The 19,087-nt window shown below is 59.2% G+C and overlaps 4 protein-coding genes across 4 annotated transcripts; 2 read left to right on the top strand and 2 right to left on the bottom strand.

Annotated features, from left to right (window-relative positions):
* Nucleotides 1-1,202: 1,202 nt before the first annotated feature.
* Nucleotides 1,203-6,530, top strand: K437DRAFT_255904 (uncharacterized protein). Its single transcript, XM_013388393.1, has 3 exons — nucleotides 1,203-1,995; nucleotides 2,072-2,127; nucleotides 2,231-6,530. The coding sequence occupies exons 1-3, from the start codon at nucleotides 1,639-1,641 to the stop codon at nucleotides 6,306-6,308; spliced, it is 4,491 nt and encodes a 1,496-aa protein (XP_013243847.1). The 5' UTR covers nucleotides 1,203-1,638; the 3' UTR covers nucleotides 6,309-6,530.
* On the bottom strand, nucleotides 6,523-10,718 carry K437DRAFT_255905 (uncharacterized protein). The gene is made up of 3 exons (XM_013388394.1): nucleotides 10,107-10,718; nucleotides 9,528-10,018; nucleotides 6,523-9,451 (listed from the first exon to the last, which is right to left on the bottom strand). Exons 1-3 carry the CDS (start codon nucleotides 10,279-10,281, stop codon nucleotides 6,632-6,634), a joined length of 3,486 nt encoding a protein of 1,161 aa, XP_013243848.1. The 5' UTR covers nucleotides 10,282-10,718; the 3' UTR covers nucleotides 6,523-6,631.
* Nucleotides 10,719-11,602: 884 nt separating this feature from the next.
* Nucleotides 11,603-16,059, top strand: K437DRAFT_278183 (P-loop containing nucleoside triphosphate hydrolase protein; the record flags this gene model as incomplete). Its single annotated transcript, XM_013388395.1, has 32 exons — nucleotides 11,603-11,618; nucleotides 11,694-11,884; nucleotides 11,996-12,175; nucleotides 12,244-12,246; nucleotides 12,274-12,327; nucleotides 12,349-12,441; nucleotides 12,463-12,480; nucleotides 12,511-12,618; nucleotides 12,640-12,742; nucleotides 12,767-12,933; nucleotides 12,964-13,017; nucleotides 13,039-13,041; nucleotides 13,084-13,224; nucleotides 13,249-13,269; nucleotides 13,291-13,305; nucleotides 13,342-13,470; nucleotides 13,495-13,602; nucleotides 13,624-13,674; nucleotides 13,699-14,226; nucleotides 14,248-14,256; nucleotides 14,287-14,325; nucleotides 14,347-14,385; nucleotides 14,410-14,427; nucleotides 14,470-14,502; nucleotides 14,524-14,601; nucleotides 14,626-14,688; nucleotides 14,716-14,871; nucleotides 14,899-15,030; nucleotides 15,058-15,198; nucleotides 15,232-15,378; nucleotides 15,406-15,792; nucleotides 16,033-16,059. 32 exons carry the CDS (start codon nucleotides 11,603-11,605, stop codon nucleotides 16,057-16,059), a joined length of 3,252 nt encoding a protein of 1,083 aa, XP_013243849.1.
* A 328-nt stretch (nucleotides 16,060-16,387) lies between these two features.
* On the bottom strand, nucleotides 16,388-18,406 carry K437DRAFT_255907 (ARF/SAR). Its single transcript, XM_013388396.1, has 4 exons — nucleotides 18,141-18,406; nucleotides 17,565-17,657; nucleotides 17,148-17,240; nucleotides 16,388-17,056 (listed from the first exon to the last, which is right to left on the bottom strand). The coding sequence occupies exons 1-4, from the start codon at nucleotides 18,193-18,195 to the stop codon at nucleotides 16,752-16,754; spliced, it is 546 nt and encodes a 181-aa protein (XP_013243850.1). The 5' UTR covers nucleotides 18,196-18,406; the 3' UTR covers nucleotides 16,388-16,751.
* Between the last annotated feature and the right edge of the window lie 681 nt (nucleotides 18,407-19,087).

Genomic DNA, 19,087 nt, shown 5'->3' on the forward strand with positions numbered 1-19,087 from the left:
AGCACTCACGCCCTCTGCATCCTTCATCTCCGCGTCGTCGTCGTCGCCGCCGGTTGCGGATGCAGCGCCTGAGCCCGAGCCCGAGCGCTGCGCTGCGCCGCCGCTGCTGCTGCTGCTAGCCATGGGCTGGGCGGCGAGGTCAAAGCCGATGACGACCTGCTTGTGGCTGCCCATGGCAGCATTCTGTTGCGGTAGTGTGTGCTGATGGGTGGCAGCGGCCATGGCGAGCGTGGCTGCAAAGCTCTGGGGTAGGATGGTCGACGGTAGCTCCTAGGGCGGGGCTGATGATGTGCCCGGGGGGGGGGAAGGGGGTTGGTTGAGCGCGCAGGCCTTGCCCTGCCTTGCCTTGCCTCGCCTCGCCTCACGTCACGTCACGCCTATATCTTTGCCTGTCCAGCTGGATCGGTGCAGCAGTGAGCGAGGGCGGCTACCAGTATGCCAACTACTACGAGGAGCAAGGGGAGGAGAATCACCCATCCAATGATGCATCCGTCGCTCCAGCGCTTGCTTCCCTTTCCGCGCGGCGGTGTGTAGACTGGTGGACTGGTGTGGAGGGAGGGGGGGAGAGTGCAGTGTGTTGATGGGCCCACACACACACACCCATCGGTGATCAGTGGGGCGGCAGCCAGTGTGGAGAGCGAGCGACAAGCCCAAGGCGGCAGCCCGCCAGTCGTGTCGTCCACTTATCTCGCATGCCAGGCACTGGCGCAGTCTAGTCGGTCTCTGAGACGCGTCTCCCGCGGTGCGTCCCCTGGATTCACGTGCGCTGGCCTGCATCTCAGTGTGGGGCTGGTGGTGCACCCCAGGTTACGTGCTGCCTAGTCACCGGGGGGGGGCAATGTTTATCGCTCTGTGACTGTCGTTGGGCTCGTGCCACTCCTCGACTCTTTCAAACCGCTCACCCACGCGACGCCACGCGTCGCGCCCGGTCTTATCTACCTACTGCGTCGTACGAAATCCATTCACACCCTCTCGTTGGGCTGCGCAGATGTGCGTGCCCCGCTTGCCAGTCGCCTCTTCCATGCAGCTAAGCGTCCGCCGTCTTTTTTTTTTCTCACCACCGCGGCTCTCTCCGTGCTCGAAGCAGAGAATGGGTGTCGCACTGTCATGGGTGGCCAGCCAGCTGCAGGTATCGATGCGCTCCCCGCCGGCTGGCCGTCCTATGGACGCATTTCCTTGGCTTTCGCCTCACCGCGCAGCTCGCTTCCCCCTCCCCCCTTCCTCGATACCCAAGCAGCCGTACCCGTCCCCTCTTTTTTCTTCTAGTTGTTCGGTGGCCTTGGCGTGTTTCCCCCCTCTTCCTCCCGCCTCGGCGTCACTGACGGTGCTCTTCTTTTGGAACGTGGCCCTAATACTTCTTTCCTTACCCCCTTTCATCGCCGCTTGTTTCGAGTCAAAAGCTGCCTCCTCGCCGTTGGAGGTCTTGGGGCAGGCACCCCGGCCGCTGCTCGTGACAGTCTGTGGTGCCCTTCTCCCGCGTTGATCGTCCAGCTCACCTCCTTCCCCCCTCTTCTCTGGCAAGCCAGCCGGCTCACCGTCCAGCACCGCAAAGCGCAAAGGACGCAAAAAAGCTGGCAAGCAACTCACACCTTCATTCTCTACACCCCGCACAGCTCCTTTCACCCATGCCCAACAGCCATGCACACTATGCACCACCACCACCGCCGCGCCCGCGCCGAGGCTTGGGCTGAAGCTGGGGCGCACAGAGATGACGCTGACGCAGGCGCAAATGCGAATCGCAGGACGATGCGCGTTCGCCGGGAAACGATGACGATCCCCGTCGCCAAAGAAGCAGCAGCCGGTGCAGGCGCTAGCTCGCCCTCCCGCTTGGATGTGACCTCCTCGGACCTCCCTTCGCCCGTCGACCAGCTCCTCCGCCCTATCCCGCCGTGCCTGCGCATCGTCGATCCACACCGCGCTGGTGCTGCACAGATAGACGCCTTTGCCGTGCTGTACAATCCCGTGACTGTCGCGCCGCTCCTCGCCGTCGGCTCTGTGAGTGTCCCGCGGCGAGCGCGGGTTCCATGCGACTGCGCATACATTGACCTGCCCCCTGTGAGCCACGTACCAGATCGGTCTCGTCCTGCTGGCGCGCGCGCTGCTCAAGCGCGGACAACCGTATGCGCTGTGTGTCATCTTTTCCTCTTCGCCGTGGCTCCGTCCCCTTGGCACGGAATAAAAGGATTGACTGTATGCGCCCCCTTGCGGCACCGCTCTGGCTCTTTTACAGGCACAACAATCTCTTGACCGCCCTCCTGCTTCTCGTACTCCTCGCTGGCATCTTTGACCTTCCGCAGTCCGTCGGCAGCACCAGCATCCGTGCGCTCGGTACGCTCGCGTCCCTCTGTCGTGCAATCGCCACCGGCTCGCTCTGGTTTGCGTGGCTTGCCGCGATGCTGGCGCGCCGCAAGCATCCAGGCGCCGTACCCGGGGCCAGGAGTGTGCCGAGCAGGCTTGCAATGTACCGACACCAGCAGGGACTGCACACCGTTCCCCTGCCGACGCACGCAGCTGCGATGCAGATGCCGCTGCCGTTCCTTGTCCCCGTGTCGCCGTTCTCTCCCTCGCCTCATGCACAGCGCCACGCCAGCACCGCAGGCCTCCCCGCGGCGCATCGCGGCCTAGGCAGCGCGCCAAGCAACATCAAAGCCGCAGCGCGCAGCGTCCAGAGGCGCCTCCACCGTGACGCGGTCACCCTACTCGCCGTCGCCGCCGTCCTCGTCGCCGCTCTCGACTTTGCCGCGCATGCAGCGCTACCGTTACGCGGTGGCGCCAACAGCATGGGAGACGTGGCCGCGATGAACGCGGCACTGCTCGCGCCGTCCATCGCGCTCGAACGCGCCGCCGCTTCGCTCGCGGCGCTCGTGGCACTGTTTTTCGCGCGCCGCTTTGTGCGCCACGCGCGCTGGTTCTGGCGCCGCGCGGCGCGGACGCGAATGAGGGCGACAAACAGGCGCTGTCGTACCACCGCCGCCGCGGAGGGTCAGCTGGCACTCTCACGCCCGCCACCACACCGCGCTGCAAAGCTGGATCAGCTTGGCGCTGGTGATGCCGGCGCAGACGCTGTGGAGCCTGTCCAGCGAGAGGAGATGGCAGAGGCGCAGCCCCCCCCTCCAATGGCGGCGGCGGCAGAGGATTCCTATGCGCCACTCTACTTTGTCGGGCGAGACGACTGTGGCGACGTCGGTGCCGTGCCTTCTCCTGCTCATGCTCGTCAAGGGAACAGGCGCCGTCAGCAGCAGAGCTCAGGCAGCGGTGGCATTGGACTCGGATTCGCATACGCTCGCACCTTGCCCCCTCTTCCGGCGCCTCGGCTGCATGCCGCAGCGCCCAAACCCACATCGTCGCCGCTGCGGCACGTCTTTTCCTTCTCCTTCTCCTTCTCCACTTCGCCCTCCTCTGCTTTCGGCACGTCCTCGACTCTGTCGAGGCGCCCTAAGGAGCTGGATGTGCGCGAGCGCGAGTGCATCCAAAGGCACGGGGCGTGTGAGGAAAAGGAGCCAGGTCCGCCAGAGCGGCCAAGCGCGCAGCGAGCGGGAGCCGACGATGCGCGGAGCCTTGCTGCGCTGCACATGCGCCTCCTTGCCTGCGCTTTGGCGCTGCTCGCCATCGCACTCGCCTTTGCACTCGCCCTCGCCGGCATCGCTATGCCTTTTGTTGCCGACGTCGCGGCCGGCCGTGTGTGGCTCGCACTTCAGCTCGCGCTCGCATGCGCCGCCAGCGCCTCCAGCGCGCGCGCCGCTGCACTGCTGCCGTGCCCCCACTGCGCGTGCTGTCCGGGTTTGCTGCGGTGTGACGGCGAGGGCGGCGATGACGACAACGACGATGATAGCGGCTGTGACGCGGCGGCCGATGCTGACGCATCACTCTACTTCTTCGTACCGCCGCGCGGCATCGAGGCGTACAGCGTTCGGCGTCTGAGCGGTACGCGTGCGGATACGGATGTGGATGCACGCAGTGACCGCGGTCGCTCCATTGCTGTGCACGGCCACGCCGCCGTGCCACATGCGGTCGTCGATCTGAGAAATGCGAACGACCGAAGGGCACGTGACATGGGCATGGGTAGCCGCAATTATCGCCAAGGCTCCTCGAGCGACGGACACGTCGTCGTGCTCGAGAATGTGCGCCTGCCTCCGCAGAAGCAGTTGCAGCTGCCGCCGCGCTTTTACGTTCGCTCGTTGCCGCCTCCGCCTTTGCCATCCAAGGGCGAGAAGAATGAGCCGTCTTGTTCGCCGGCTGCTACTACTGCTGCTGCGGACGCGGGTGCGAAGCACAAGGATAGCAATCTCCCTCACCAGCACCAACACCAGGGCGATGGAGCCACAGCGGACATGTATCGTCTCTCGCCGTACTGGCAGTCCGTCTGGATCACGGGCCCTAGTGACATTGATTCCGTACTGCCTGCCGCTGCGCCTGACCCGAACGCCGGCGACGCAACTTGGCGCCGTCCAACGTTCTTTTCTTTCAGCATGGATCTCTACGGTCGCGACATTCCCCTCGACGCTGCAGGCGCTGCCGCTCGTGTAGGTGCTCGCAATGTTGGCAGGAACGATGCAGGCGTGCCGCTGCGCCATTCCATGCCCGCGCTGCAGCTACACTCGCAGGGCGACGCGGGTCGCATCGACCACGCAACTGCTGCTCTCGCTTCCCTCTTGTCACCATCGCATAATGACAGGGGCAGCCATGGCAACGTGAGCCTTTTCCCGCGACTCGTGCTGCCGTCGTCCCCCATCTCGCCCATGTTACTCTCGCCGCCGACGCCAGCAGCGCTGCTGCTCGACCGGCCCGAGAATGCGCGTCTGTCTGCCGATGTGCCGTGCGACGAGAGCCAAGCGGCCTCGCCCGGCGGCCGCGGTGCGGTGCGCAAGAGGACGCCCAACCTCGTGCGCTCGCCATCGCCTCTCGCATCAGCACTGGACATCAACGTCGATGATGTCGGGACAACGACAACGACGGCGGGACAACGTCGCTCGTCGCGTCTTTCTGCCGCCAGTGCCGAGAATGCCGTCATCAAAAATGCCGTCGTCGAGACGCTCAAGTGCGCCAATACCATCAGCGTCGTCGGATCCAACGGGTCGTTGTCCCGCAAGTCTTCGCGTAAGCGCCAGTCTCCCGTAAAAGCTGATGCGCAACAAACGCAACATCTTAATGGGGTTGAACGCAGCTCGGTGCCCTTCCCGCGCGCGGGTACCCCGTCGCCGCTGTCGCCAGCGACTGGCACGACGGACACAAGCTTCCGTGGCAGCGGCAGCGGCTTCGGCTGCGCCCATGGCCTTGGCTCCGGCGGTATCGGCGCGCAGCATGCGGAGCAAGCTAAGCACAAAAAATCGGACATGAATCCCAACGTGCTCAACCAATTGGGCAATCACTTAATCGCCCCAGGCGAGACGAGGTCGTCATCAGCGATGTCAGCTGCACAGGAGCTCACCCGCAACGCGTCTATCCGAACGCTGACGTCGCTGCTTTCACGCAACAGTTCCAGCTCGCGTCGGGCTTCGTCGATCGGGACCGTACAGGAAGAAGACGGAAAGCGCATTGTCCATTCACTCGCAGCACGCGCATCTATCATCAGACGTTTCCCCACTCCGCCCGACGCGGCTGCGGCTGGTGCTGATGCTGTTGCTGTTGCCACGCCTGCGTGTGCTTTGCAGCGTCCGGATGTCACTCGTCTTGACCTTCCCGCTGCGCGGCACTCGTTCACTGCCATCCACGATGCGACTTTTGACGCGGCCGAGGTTGGCCAAGGGGAGGATGACGACGATGATCAGACGCCAACGGCGCAATGTCACGCACCTTTTGCCGACCCGCTCTCCACTGTGGACGACGATGAACCCGTCCTTCCGGGCATCCCTTCGCTAGTTGTCAGGGGGCCTTCCATCGTCAGTAGAGACGTACGCGCGCAGCACACCCAGTCCGTCCAGTCACAGACCTCTCACATCTCCGTGACCAGCTTCGTCGCGCGCCTGGCGCAGGGCTCGGGAGCTAATCCTCGCTCATCTGTTGCCGTTTCCGAGGCTGCGATGGAAAGTAGCAGACCAGATACGCCCATTACATCCCCCGTTATTAGCAAGAAGGCCCCAGGTGGTGCTCCTGAAGACTCGGGTTTGAGGCCTGTCTCGCTCCCTCCACATTCCCACCCCGCTGCCTCCGAGGGGCGGCGCAGCATCGCAAGCAGCTCTCGCTCCGCTTTAAGCAGCTGCAATTCTTTCGCCACTGCAGTGACGAACATGAGCCCCCGCAGCAGCTGTTCAGACGTCTCGCACAGATTCTTCCGGGCTGATGGTACCAAAGCCGCTCATTCGCCTTGACGCATACAGGCCCGCTGGCGTGCCTGAAGAAACTCGCAGCTGGTTCTGCGATTTGACATGTTTCACTTTTGACCCTACCTCATCAGCCACGCTCTTCGCAGTTCACAGATACCTCCATTTCCATCAAGCCGCATTCATCGCCCACAATAATCAAAGCATCGCACAGGTGATCAGAGCACACATGTAGTTTCACGGTTCATAATATACAGGGATTGCCTGGCGTAAACGGGATGCCCGTAGGAACATGCGATTTCTCTCTACAAATACAGATGCGAGCAAGTCTATGATGCCTTTAAGAAATCGTGGCGAGCTGGCGACCGGCTTCATTTCTTGGCTGGTGGCGGCTGCAATATACCAGACGCGGAGGATGCTTGCTGGGGCGGCGTTTCGGGTTCCGATGGCTCTTCATAGTCGCGTGCAGTCGCGCCGGACCGCAAGGAGGATATCAAGCCGGCTAGGCCGCGGTATTTGTGCCGAGGCGTCTGGCCGTTCTCCGAGCCGCCTTCATTGTCATCGTTGCTTGTTTCTGCAAACTGCACGGAGCGATCACGATCATTGCTGTTACTGTTGTTGTTGCTATTGGTGCGCGAGCGCAGCTTGCGCGGCATGATTGAAGCGGACGCTAACGGCGTACGGGGCGTGCGGTCATGTCCATCTTCGATGTCCATCCAGACGATACTCGAGGCGCGATGATGTCCACGTAAAGAACTAGGGCTTGCTTGTCCCGAAGCCTCCTCGTCCGGCGCGCTATAGCCCAATCCACCCAGGCTGGCGCTTCGGGGGAAGTTCTTCAAGGCTCTGACATGTGATTGGGGCGTAGGATGAGTTTCGGCCGGCGCTTCCATTTCAACTTCCTCCTGAATGCCTTCATCAGCGTCGTCCACATCAACTGCGGAACTTGTGCGTCGACCGCTGAGACTGATCTTCCCACTGAGCAGCTTCTTCCTCATGGATTCCCGCCTTGCACCGACCGGTCGATAGGTTGCTTTGTTGGTTGTTGCCGGAACGTCTTTGCGTGGCGGCAAGGTGGATGTAGTGCTCTTGCGTGAGGGCGAATTGGAATCCGGTAGTGACTTGCTTCCAGAAGAGCGAGACTGTGGAGGGCTTGGGCGGCGTCGACCTTTATCAGCAGTCGAAGAAGGATCGCTATCCGTGCCACGTTGCTCCGATGCCCAGTTGAGCGCACCGTAAAGCAGGTCAGCACGAGCCTGGCGCTCTGCAGCGGTTTCTTCTTGGCTCTTCCGGTTCGGGCTGTTTCCCTGCCGTGGCGAGTCGCGCGGGGACGGCGTGGACTCGCACCCTTCTATTTCCTTCATTGCTTCCTTGCTCGAAATATGGCCCTCGGCCGTCTGCTTAAATGCCTCCCGTTCTGTCCTTTGGCTGACAATGGGCTGGGCATTCGCTAGCTTGCCGGGGATGCCATGCTGCAAGAGCTTGTGCCGCGCGTTCTCGAGCGTCCATTCGCTCGCCACATCATCCTTCACAAGGAGTTTCAGCTCCGAAGCGTGGTCGCGGACCCACTTGAACGATTTGGATTGGTGCCCATTCATCGCCGCCTTCTCCTCGTCGGTGAGGTGGATGACTTCAACAATGGGCTCTTCCAGTCGCGATTTGCACAGCTCCAGCACCAGATGGTTGCCCTCTATCCATTCTCGCACAAGCGGGTACTCGTCTTCGCCCTGCTCTCTTTGCTCATCCCCTCCGTCCCGATGACGATAGGCTGCGGAAGACAGCATTCGGCCCCGTTCAGCGGTAACAGTGGCAGCTTGACCTTCGTTGCCGATGCGACACGGGCTAATGTCGCGGTCCATGGGCGCCTCGCCAAGGTCGTCTTCGAGCGGCTCGCCCTGCTCGCGCTCTTGTTGCCGCTGCTGAGCGTGTGCAAGCTTTAGCGCAGCCTTAGTAGCCTCATTAGTTTTCTGCTGCTCGCGATATCGTCGCATCTCGCACGTGTCCTCGCCGGTCCACTCCGAGCATGCATTATTGTCATCGGCTTCGATCCCATCTTCCAAGTCGTCGATTGCGTCATCCAAATTTCCTTTTTCAAGCTTCTCCATCATGCCTACGCCTAAATCGCCGGTCGCCTCTCCCTTTTCCAGATCGATGTCTTGTGACCCCGGGGTAACCCGCCTGTCACGGAATGCTGTGCTGGATGAGTCAGACGTGGTGGCATTAGGACTGGTGCCTTCCACTCTCCCCTCTTCGTCTCCCTCGAGACGGTCCCTGAGCTCCTTTTCCTCTTCGCCGCCGATGGCGCCCTTGCCAATGTTGGCGAGCTGCGCGGCAAGGACTCTTCTGATCTCGCTCATTCCACCTCCTTCCCCATCCTCGTCGTACTGCATGCTCGTCGCCTGCGACTCGCCAGTGCGCGTCCGGCGCATGGCGCGCGTCATCCAGCTCGGCTCTCCATCAGCGAACGACGTGTGACGCGACCAGGTGCGCGTGACCTTGTGGGCACCCTTGGAGAAGGAGAAGACAGGGATGGTGAGGCCGTGCACGGCGATGGAGCAGAGGACGATAAAGTAGGTGATGGGCAGGATGGAGAGCGCGAGCACATCATTCGACGTCTGAGGCGGGATCGGGACTTCTGCCGGCATCAGCGTACGGCCGAGCGTGCTGATGAAGATGGCGCCCGTGCCGATGGGTGCCGTGTGCCCGACGAAGAGCGCGTCGCGGAACGTCTTGATGTCCGGGATGTACTTCCACAGTGCGAGGACGATCGGGATGCGCTTGAACAGGAGTGTGAGAATGGCAATAACGAAAAGGCGCCACAGCTCCAACTGGCTGTGTCCGCCGCCTGTGAACTGGGAGAAGGGCATCTGGGCCCCGATATAGATAAATGTGGCGACGTTGAAGAGCAGGTCGACGACGCTGGAAAAGTTCGAGTCCTCTGTTTGGCGTGTGAACCAGCCGTCCCAGGCAAAGGCGGCTCCGCAGGCGAACGCGGCGAGCAAATCATCCGACCCGAGGAGCACGTTGACGCCCATGGAGAGCAGCGCGAGCGAAACGTACTGCGCGACGAACGACTCGCGGTCCACGAGCTTGTGGCGCTCCGAGAAGCGAATCATCTTGCGTGCTGCGTAGCCGATCAGCGCGCCGAGGATGGTGCCCATGACGATCTCGTACAGGATCGTCTCATACACCTGTACGGTTGCAAGCGAGACATAATTCATCATATTAGCACCCACTCAAGGTACGCACTTTGCATTGGTCCCTCACCCATCGGCCGACGGCATATCTGACATTGTCACGATTAAAGGAGAGGTAGAGAGCGAGGTAGAGAAAGGGAAAGGCGGCACCATCGTTGCAGCCGGACTCGCAGATGAGCAGATGGCGGATGTGCGCGGGGACGTGCTTCTCGGCCCACGGCCCGCCGACGACGGATGCAGAGAGCACTGGGTCGGTTGGCGTCACGGCGGCGGCAACAACGAGGCTGTTGAGGAAGTCGAGGCGCGGGATGAGCGCATAGATGAATGCGGCGGTCAGGAGCCAGCCGTAGACCATGACGGGGCCGAGGAGGATGCTGAGCGAGCGCCAGTGGCGCAGCAAGTACTTTTTCGGCAGCTCAACGCCCGCAGCAAAGACTGCGAGCGCGATCGTCACGCGCAGCAGCTCGAGCGAGATCTCGTTGGTAATTTCATTTCCGGGTGCGACCTGCTCTGGCTGCGCGCCCCATTGTGCCGGATGGAAGAGGTTGATCGCGATCGGACCTGGTTGCAAGTAAGCGCGAGTATAAGCAGCACAGTCGGGCATGGACTTGACGCAAGCAGTGAGACGTCCAGACCAAGCAAGACTCACCGACGATGATCCCAAAGACGGCGGCGATGGGCGCTTCTCCAAGGTAAAGCTTCTCCTTAATGAAAAGTGCGAAGGAGGCAAAGATGACAACGAATGCACCAAAGCCGACGTAGACGAGATGCGCGGCGGACACCTCGAACGGCTTGAATGCGTGCTCACTCAGAGAGCCTGTCATCTTCGTGACGTTTCCTCTTATCGGTCCGCTCTAACGTGGCTCGAACTGAGAGGAAAGGCGATGCGGCGAAGGTGAGGCCAGGTCGGTTGCAGCGTTTGCCAGACTGTCGCCGGGTAAACGAGCCGCAAGCTATTGCCGAACTATGGAATGCAAGGTGGTCGATGGTGATGAAGATGGTGATACTGTGCATAGTGCATCTCCTGCGTGCAGCATAAGAAGAAAGGAAATGCGGCTCTCTATGCAGCGTTGCCGATAAGTATGCCGGCGGGTTGTCTGAAGGGCTGCAATGGATGAGGAAACCAAATGCTGGGCTCCTTCTTGGTGCTGTCGGAGGCCTGACCGACTTCTGGCTAAATTGCTCCGACTACTGCCATGCTATCGTGCGGGCTGCCTTGCCGCGTCGAGTGCTCGCTGCCGCTGTCTGGCTCGTCTGTCAAACAACCCCTCTGCGAGGTATTGCAGGACGATAAGAGCTGCGGACGGCGCAGCTGGGTGTGAACTACAGACCTGCCCGAAAACCTGGCAAATACTGGGTCTCGAGGACATCCTGGGGACAAAGGCTCAGAAGGTAACAGGATTCCGGGGGTTCTGGTGGAAGTCATCAGGGGTTCTGAGTCAACACTATTGAAATGTGTTGTCAACTACGATGACTGTGTTCCGTTTGTTGGGAGGGCCGACGGGTGAGCCAAGAGGCTGCAGGAAATCGGGAGATATTCGAAGAAAACATCCCGAATCGGCACAAGGTTACCACCCGGCGGTGCTTGGCAACTTGGCAAGATAGCCGCAGGATCAGATCCAACGCCCTTTTGACTGTGACAAACGAAAGCCCGCTCGATTCCGCCGCATAACCCCTCAGGACATAGCAACCCTAATATTATGCGAAACGAGGGAAGGAAGAGCGAAGTGTTGGTTTGGCGCGACGCGACGCGAATCGAATCTGTGTTACTTTTGGCTCGTATACCGACGCCGACCAGGGTCATTTGATACGATGCTCGGCAGCCGATCTTCTTCGTTGGCGACAGCGACAAGCTCATAGGCGAACGCACATGCCTTTCCAGCAGCAAGGCCCGCACTTGGTGGCAGCGCAGGAAGCCGATCGGCACGTTGGAATGAGAGGACGGTTACAACCGCCTTCACGAGATCGAACCCATCGTCTTCGCGCTCGCAGGGCGTTACTCTCTCCTACTGAAGACGAGAGGCGTGTAAGAAGCGTGTCCTTCCGGCCAGGGGAGGCCGCTGCTTCTGCATTCATCAGGATCCAAAGCATCTGTGCCCTCTATCCAAGCCTGTTGCAAAGCGGGTTGGTAGGCTACATGCCACAATGGCCTACCTTCACAGTGAGTCTGCTGGCGTACAATTGTGGCTTGGCCTTGATCAGCGCCTCACTTGTCTTTTCCGAATTGCCTCTGCAGAGCTCTCCATCCATGGCATCCGCTCCTTCGACGACAAGGATGACCATGTGTGCACATTCTATTCGCCGCTGACCGTCATCGTCGGAATCAACGGAAGCGGCAAGACGACGATCATTGAATGCCTCAAATATGCCACCACGGGTGACATGCCGCCCAACACCAAAGGCGGTGCTTTTGTACATGACCCAAAGGTGCGTGTCTCCGCTGCGCCGCTGTGCGTTGCGTTGCCTTGTCCGCGAAGAGAAGCCATCATGCTGACAGAATGAATCTTTGGCATCAACCTCGCTTGACTGTACGGACAGATGGCAGGACACCATGAAGTCCGGGGCCACGTTCGTTTGTCATTCATCAATAAGCAAGGAGAGAAAATGCTTGTAGAACGTCACCTCATGGTATCCGCAAAGAAGGGCGGAGGGCTAAGCATGAAGACGCTCGAGGGCGCACTGGTCAAGAATACGCCGAACGCAGCGCAAGGGCGAAACGTACGTCTACCAGGCTCCCTTGTGGTGCTCAAGCGATGCTGACGGATTCGATTATCTCTGCTGCACAGCGCGTCACCCTCTCTACCAAATGCTCAGAGTTGGATGAGCTGATGCCGCTCGAGCTCGGTGTGTCAAAGGCCATCCTGGAAAATGTCATCTTCTGCCACCAGGAGGACAGCAACTGGCCGCTCGCAGAACCAGCACTGCTGAAGAAGAAATTCGACGACATCTTCGAAGCGACAAGATACACCAAGTGCCTAGCAAGCGTCAAGGATCTCCGCAAAGAGCGCGTACAGCAGTGCAAGGTCGACGAGAAGGAGCTTGATGCACTCAAGATCGACTGCGAGCGCGCGGAGAGCTTGCAGCGCAAGAAGGCCTCGTTACAGAGCACGCTTGTTGACAAGGAAGACCACCTAGCCATGCTGATGGACGGGATAAAGAATGTCTCTGCTGCCAATCACAAGATTGCCGAGCAGAGCGCCAAGTACCAGGAGATCCTCAATGCTCTTGAGACTCTCGAGGAGAGGAGACGGCTGCATGCGGAGAATGCAGCGGCGTTGAGCCAGAGTATGGAGGAGCTGTCGGATACAGACGCAGACCTGCAGAAGCGCAAGGAAGGGTTTCAGGGATATCTGGATATGGACAAGGCCTCGATGCGACGCAAAGAGGAGCAAGCCCACGAGACTCGCACACGCTTGCAGCAGGTCGAGACGCAGCTGCAGGCTCAATTTTGCAGGCGCGGAGGCTTGGAGCAGCAGGTCAAATCGCTACAGCAGGCCGCTGAGCAGCGGCAGAAACGCGTGCAGGAGGCCAGCAAGGCGCTCGACATTCGTGGCTTTGACGTCGACGGCCTTAGTGACGAGCAAGTCATTGATTTTCTCCAGGCGCTCGACCGCGAAGCGTTCCAGCTCAATACGCACATGCAGCAGGAGTCGGAAAAGGCGCAGAAGAAGCTTGCAGAACTGGACGAGCAGATCCAGAGCATCCGCGAGGACAACCGCAGCCACCAGGCGACCCGGTCGACGTACGAGGACTCGCGCAAGAATCTGGTCGAGCGCTCGCGTCGCCTGCAGCAACAGATCGACAACATGCTCGTCTCTGAGGAGGCCATCAAGCGTGCCGAGCAGGAGGTGCACGACGCAAAGAAGAAATATGACGACCTGCAGCGCGACATCAACGATGCGCAGTACGATGCCAAGGCCCGCGAGCGCGGCGCAGAGGCCCGCGCATGCGAGGACGAGCTGCAGGCGCTGAACGAGAAACTGCGCACGCTCAACAAGAGCGCCGACACACGCGTCCGGATCGACCTCAAGAAGCAGGACATCAAGCTGCGCCGTGGCACCGCCGCCGACCTCGCCGCGATGCACGAGCAGGCCTTTGTCAAGTACACTGCCGAAAGCGCGATCGCCGACGGCGCTGAACGCAACGTGCGTGCTGCGCTGTCCAAGCACGAGGAAGCGCTGCGCGACGCGGAGCGCGCGGACGCGGAGAACAACAAGGTGCTGCAGCAGGCTTCATCTGAGCTGTCCCTGCATAAGAAGGCGGAGCGCGAGAAGCTGCAAATCAAGGACGATGCCAAGCAGCTTATCACGAGCAAGCTCAAGGAGGCCGAGAGCGAGCCTGGCGAGTTTGCCGCCGGCTTCGAAGCGAGCATCAAGCAGCTCCAGGAAGAGATCGACACGCGCGTCAAGAGCCACGAGCAGTTCGAAGGCAGGCGCGCATTCTTCGAGGACGTGCTCAAGAGTGTCACGAACCACGGTCCTTGCACTGCGTGCAACCGGTCCGTCAACCAGGAGGATGTTGCTGCCATCCAGAGCTTTGTCAACGAGCGCATTAGCGCAATGACCAGGGAAAACGTCGAGACGAACGACGCGGCGGTCGAGACGATCGACATGTGGCGAGCTATCCTCGCCGACTTTGAAGCGCTCCGACCCAAGCAGATGCTCATCACGCAGATCGAGAATGAGCTTGTCGAGCTTAGACAACAGATCTCTGCCGTCGAAGATAGGAGGGTCAAGGCCGTCGGCCAGGCCAGCGCCAGTAAGGACGAGGTAGAGGACAAGCGCAACGAGCTCGAGCGGGTGCGCAAGCTGCGCTCTGTGCTCGAAGAGATTCGCGCCAACAACGAGGCGGCCAGCGCGCTCGAGAAAGTAGTCGACGCGCTCGAGCAGGACCTTTCCACGTACGGCCCGAGCGAGACGGTCGCCGATGTGCAGGGCCAGATCGACGAGCAGAGCCTGAAGCTTCGCCAAGTGCAGAAGGCTATTTCCGCACTGCAAACCGAAAGAGGCGAGCGGATGCATGAGCTCAACAGCCTCGAGCGCGGTGTCAATTCCGCGCAGCTCAAGCTGTCAGATAAGCAGCGCGAGTTGCGCGAGCGCGTTGGCCTCGAACAGCAACGCGACGAGACCAAGAAGGAGATAGCTGTTGCGAGCAATCACATCCGCCAGGCCACTGAGGCCATGGAGGCAGCTCAGGTACCGATGCGCACGACGCGACGCAACCGGGACGACGTCCAGCAGGAGATGGAGACGATGCAGCGCGATATGCGCAAGCAGGCGGATGAATTTCAATCGACCTCCAATGCACTCAAGGATCTGGGCCGCTCCATCTCGCAGCTGGCGCGCAATCGGCCGGCAGACAAACTCGCCCAATGCCAGAAGCAAATGGAAGAGCTCGAGGGCGAACAGCAGAAAGTCAAGGAAGAGTTGGCAGGGATCGAGCACGAGATCGCGAGGATCGAAAAGAAGCTCAACGAAGCGCGAGCGACTGAGAGGAACATCATGGACAACTTGCGCTTCCGTGAGCTGCGTCGGCAGATCGACCAGCTGGACGAGGAGATTCAAAGCAGCAATGTAGAGGAGGCGCACAGGTCCCGTCAGCGCTACCAAAAGGAGTACGCTGCTTCTCGAGAGCACGAGAACAAGCTTAACGGCGAAGCGGCCCACACGCGCGGAGAGATGGAATCGATCCGAGCGCAGATCAAGCAGCGAGAGCAAGAGCTCCACGACGACTACAACAATGTCAAGGAGCGCTACAAGGAAAAGCTCATCCAGCACAAGCTTGACCTGAAGGCTAACAACGACCTTGAGAAACTCGCCAAGTCGATCGAGTCCGGCATCATGAAGTTTCATTCGGTCAAGATGGAGGAGATCAACGCGAACATCCATGACTTGTGGAGCAAAACATATCAAGGCACCGACGTGGAAACAATCATGATCAAAGCTGAGACAGAAACTAAAGGCGCCCGGTCGTACAACTATCGTGTGATCATGAAGAAGAATGACTCTGAGATGGACATGCGCGGTCGCTGCAGTGCAGGCCAAAAGGTGTTGGCGTCCATCATCATCCGCCTTGCGCTGGCTGACTCATTCAGCAGCGACTGCAGCATCCTCGCGCTCGACGAGCCGACGACCAACCTGGACAAGGACAACATCGACGCGCTCGCGAAGAGTCTTGCCGAGCTCATCAAGGAGCGACAGGAGTCAGGCAATGGCCGGTCGCAGTTGATCGTCATCACGCATGATGAGGCGTTCATCAGCAGGCTTGCGGAGAACGACGTGCTTGAGTGGTACAATCGCGTCGAACGCGATTCAGGTCACATGTCCGTCATCAAGGTGGGTGTGGGAAGCGCCTTTTCTATTCCGGAAGGGCCCTTCAAGCTGACTGGAAACGCAAACTCCTTTCTTGTCTTTGCAGAGAGACAGAGTCCGCTGAGCTGGGTTCTAGTGATGCAGAACTTGCCTCCGTACCGTTTCTCTGACAAACAAAAACCATTATCTGCGTGCTTTCACCGCAAGCTACTGCTGGCCCCGCACCATTTGAACGTTGCATGCATCATCTCATTTGTACTCTAGTTGCATTTGCATTTCAACCACCAGTGACCCTCAGCATGGAGGCCAGTATTTGCACCCGCATGGGGTCCGCACAACGGAGGATTTGCGGAATCCGGTAGGATACTTTAAGATTATCATGCATGCAGCACGCTGCATCCTAATTCAACTTCGTGTCGCACGGTAGACTGTGGTCTGTGAAGCCAAATAAATTTAGGACAGCGAAACATTTTTAAGGGTGGTATGCTCCTCCACTTTCCCATCGCAACTTGAACGGGAATGGAACATCATAGCGTTCTTCAGTGTCTTTAGGAGAAGGGAATCAGGAAGCTTTGACTCGCCCGCAACTCGGCTCTGCATACACGTAACGCAACGTCGCGGGCGCTCGAACGAGCATATCTCATTGTCCTACCTCAGACGAAAGGGAAGGTATTAAAACACGCTGCAGCTCGAGTTACACTGTCTTGCAAAGGAGAACACGTGCGGCATAGATTCTCGTGAGCGTACGCACTATATGCGTGTATGCACTCGCCACGCAACTTTTGTCGATTCCAAATGACACGCTGCGTGCAGGGGCAGCGCATTCAAGCCAAGCCACATCAAGGAGAGATTACACCGCTACCCATCTCTACCTTCCCATCGTATCCTATCCGATTCATACCGCTACGCTCTGTTCTGCTCCGCTACGCTGCGCAATCCATCTAGAACGCCAGTCCGCAAACCGCTCTGCGGCCCCAGAGGCTTTAGACCCTGCGCTTGAGGTTTGTGCTGAGCCACTCGAGGCCCTCGTAGAGGCCATCGCCGGACGTGGCGCAGGCAGCCTGGATGAACCAGGTCCTTTGCCTGAGACTGTGCAGGCCAAGTTTGTCGGTGATCTCGGCGGCGTTCATGGCGTTGGGCAGATCCTGCTTGTTGGCGTAGACGAGCAGCAGCGCGTCGCGCAGCTCGTCCTCGTTCAGCATGCGCTGCAGCTCCTCCCGCGCTTCAGAGATACGCTCCCGATCATTCGAGTCGACGACGAAGATGATGCCTTGTGTGTTTTGGAAGTCTGCGAGAGGGGAGTGGTAAAAAGAAAGGGCAAAAGATGAGAAATCATGGCTTCAGAACTTGCAAAGTGCAGAGACCGGTTCGCCACTCACAGTGCCTCCAGAGCGGTCGGATCTTGTCCTGTCCACCCACGTCCCACACTGTGAAGGAGATGTTCTTGTACTCGACCGTCTCGACATTGAAGCCTGGGAGTGAGTGGAACATATCTAAGGTCAGTCACAAATATTTCGACAAGAGGGAGGAGAAAGGGCGGCGGCAGGCGCCGTTTCTAGCGGCGCTAGAACCCTGCTGCTGCACAAGCATGGTTGAGCTCTGGGCCGTACTGCAGCGGACATACAGCAGCGGCGGACGAGCTCGTCAGCCCTTCAGGTAAGGGCCAACAGATCGACCATCGTCTGGCCAATCAGAATGGAGGCAACCCGAGCCATCGACGATGGTTCAAGCAGTGCTTCCTATTCAAGCGGCTAGTAGCAAAGCGGAATAGTCGGAAGGTGGCCAGCAGAACTCACCGATGGTCGGGATGGTGGTGACGATCTCGCCGAGCTTAAGCTTGTACAGGATGGTGGTCTTACCAGCGGCATCGAGACCGACCATGAGGATTCCTGGTGGCGGTAGTAGGCACGAGCACGAGGTGAGTGGTGACGAGAGGGTAGCGTGCGACGGATGGAGGAAGAGCGCAGCACAATTCAGATAGGGTGCAGAGCAAAATGGCGTCAAAGAGTGAAGAGAGCAATGGCATAAGAGGATTAAGGTCAGCAAGTGGTCTTCTTTCTAGGAGGGACGATGAACATTGGATGTCGAGGTCCAGCAAAGAGCGTCAAAGGACACCTGGGTCGAAGAGTGCGAGCCTGAGCGCCGCTCTTCCTTGCCCTTTCCTCCCCTAACCGAGAAAGAGCACCTCATGGTGTTTCTAACTTCCCTCTCCTTTCCTGTGTCCCTTTCCCTCCTTGAATCACGCCCTGAACATGCACCCTGTCGAAAAGCAGACGCCACACGCCCACTCCACTACCTGTGTTCGATCCCCCTTGGCCGCCGATCGAGCGGATGTACTAGCCAACAAGGCACGTTGAAAAGAGGATACGCACTCATCTCCTTCTTGCCGAAAAGGCCGCTGAGCAGCTTGGAAACCGAGAGACCCATCTTGGTGGTTGGTCGTCGGGCTGATTAGACGGAAGGTCGGGAAGAGAGAAAGGAAGGTTACGTCGTCGTCGTCGGCAGCGGCAGCGGGCGGGCGGGGCGCTATCTCAAGTGGATGTAGGGAGCAGCGATATGGCTCTGGGTTGATACGTTTGCTACTGTTTTGTGTTCTGCTCGAGTATCGGACGGCAATGAAGCTGGGGACTGATAACAGGTGAGAGAGTGTGTGTTGCAAGAAGAGGTGGACGTATGATGGTTGGTGCGGTGCTCTCCTGCTGTGAAGAAAGGAGTACAGCGCGGCGACTGTGTGTGCTCTTTGCTCTCTCGCTGTGCTGGCGCCTGTGGAGAGTGTGGCGGTGTGGTGTTGCTGTGGTTTAGACTTGGGGCGGCTTTGGCTCTAGCAAACTTGCTCAACAGAGGAACTAGCACTGTACCACACTACTCGCCATATACGACAGCCGTACCCGCAGACGGTCTCGTCTAAGTCGACGTCAAGGTCCTTCCCCACCTCCGAAGGGGTGATCACAACGCATATGCAAAGACAAGATTCTGATCAATGCCAAAACAGTGTACAATATTCCACTTTGGAGTTAATACATGATCGACCTCCGGTATTTGAGCATCAGTGCGCGTAGCACGATCACTACAAAGAAACGATTGGAATTGTTGAAGCCAAGCGAAGTACGATCGTCGTGTAAAAAAGAATTTACGGCACGATCGTACATTATAGAAGCTCCCCATCCCTGAGAAGGAATGTCCATCTCGGTCTATCGCCATGATCCCGGGACCCTCGGGAGAAGATAAAGTAGGTCCAGGACTTTGGTAAAGATGGACCTTGTTTGTAAGATGGGGAGAGGAAAAATCCAATGATGCTAGTAGTCAGAAGGATCGCGGT

The sequence above is a fragment of the Tilletiaria anomala genome, assembly GCF_000711695.1.
Source record: "Tilletiaria anomala UBC 951 chromosome Unknown K437scaffold_30, whole genome shotgun sequence".
NCBI classification, from domain to species: Eukaryota; Fungi; Basidiomycota; class Exobasidiomycetes; order Georgefischeriales; family Tilletiariaceae; genus Tilletiaria; species Tilletiaria anomala.

What these genes read in the sequence shown, in the direction of transcription:
- K437DRAFT_255904 (XM_013388393.1), top strand. Translation starts at nt 1,639, where the DNA reads ATGCACACTATGCACCACCACCACCGCCGCGCCCGCGCCGAGGCTTGG. An exon ending in CGCTCCTCGCCGTCGGCTCT is followed by an intron (nt 1,996 to 2,071) that starts GTGAGTGTCCCG and finishes GCCACGTACCAG; the next exon opens with ATCGGTCTCGTCCTGCTGGC. An exon ending in CGCGGACAACCGTATGCGCT is followed by an intron (nt 2,128 to 2,230) that starts GTGTGTCATCTT and finishes GCTCTTTTACAG; the next exon opens with GCACAACAATCTCTTGACCG.
- K437DRAFT_255905 (XM_013388394.1), bottom strand. Translation starts at nt 10,281, where the DNA reads ATGACAGGCTCTCTGAGTGAGCACGCATTCAAGCCGTTCGAGGTGTCC. An exon ending in CGTCTTTGGGATCATCGTCG is followed by an intron (nt 10,019 to 10,106) that starts GTGAGTCTTGCT and finishes ACTTGCAACCAG; the next exon opens with GTCCGATCGCGATCAACCTC. An exon ending in GATATGCCGTCGGCCGATGG is followed by an intron (nt 9,452 to 9,527) that starts GTGAGGGACCAA and finishes GCAACCGTACAG; the next exon opens with GTGTATGAGACGATCCTGTA.
- K437DRAFT_255907 (XM_013388396.1), bottom strand. Translation starts at nt 18,195, where the DNA reads ATGGGTCTCTCGGTTTCCAAGCTGCTCAGCGGCCTTTTCGGCAAGAAG. An exon ending in TTTCGGCAAGAAGGAGATGA is followed by an intron (nt 17,658 to 18,140) that starts GTGCGTATCCTC and finishes TACCGCCACCAG; the next exon opens with GAATCCTCATGGTCGGTCTC. An exon ending in CCGACCGCTCTGGAGGCACT is followed by an intron (nt 17,057 to 17,147) that starts GTGAGTGGCGAA and finishes CCCCTCTCGCAG; the next exon opens with ACTTCCAAAACACACAAGGC.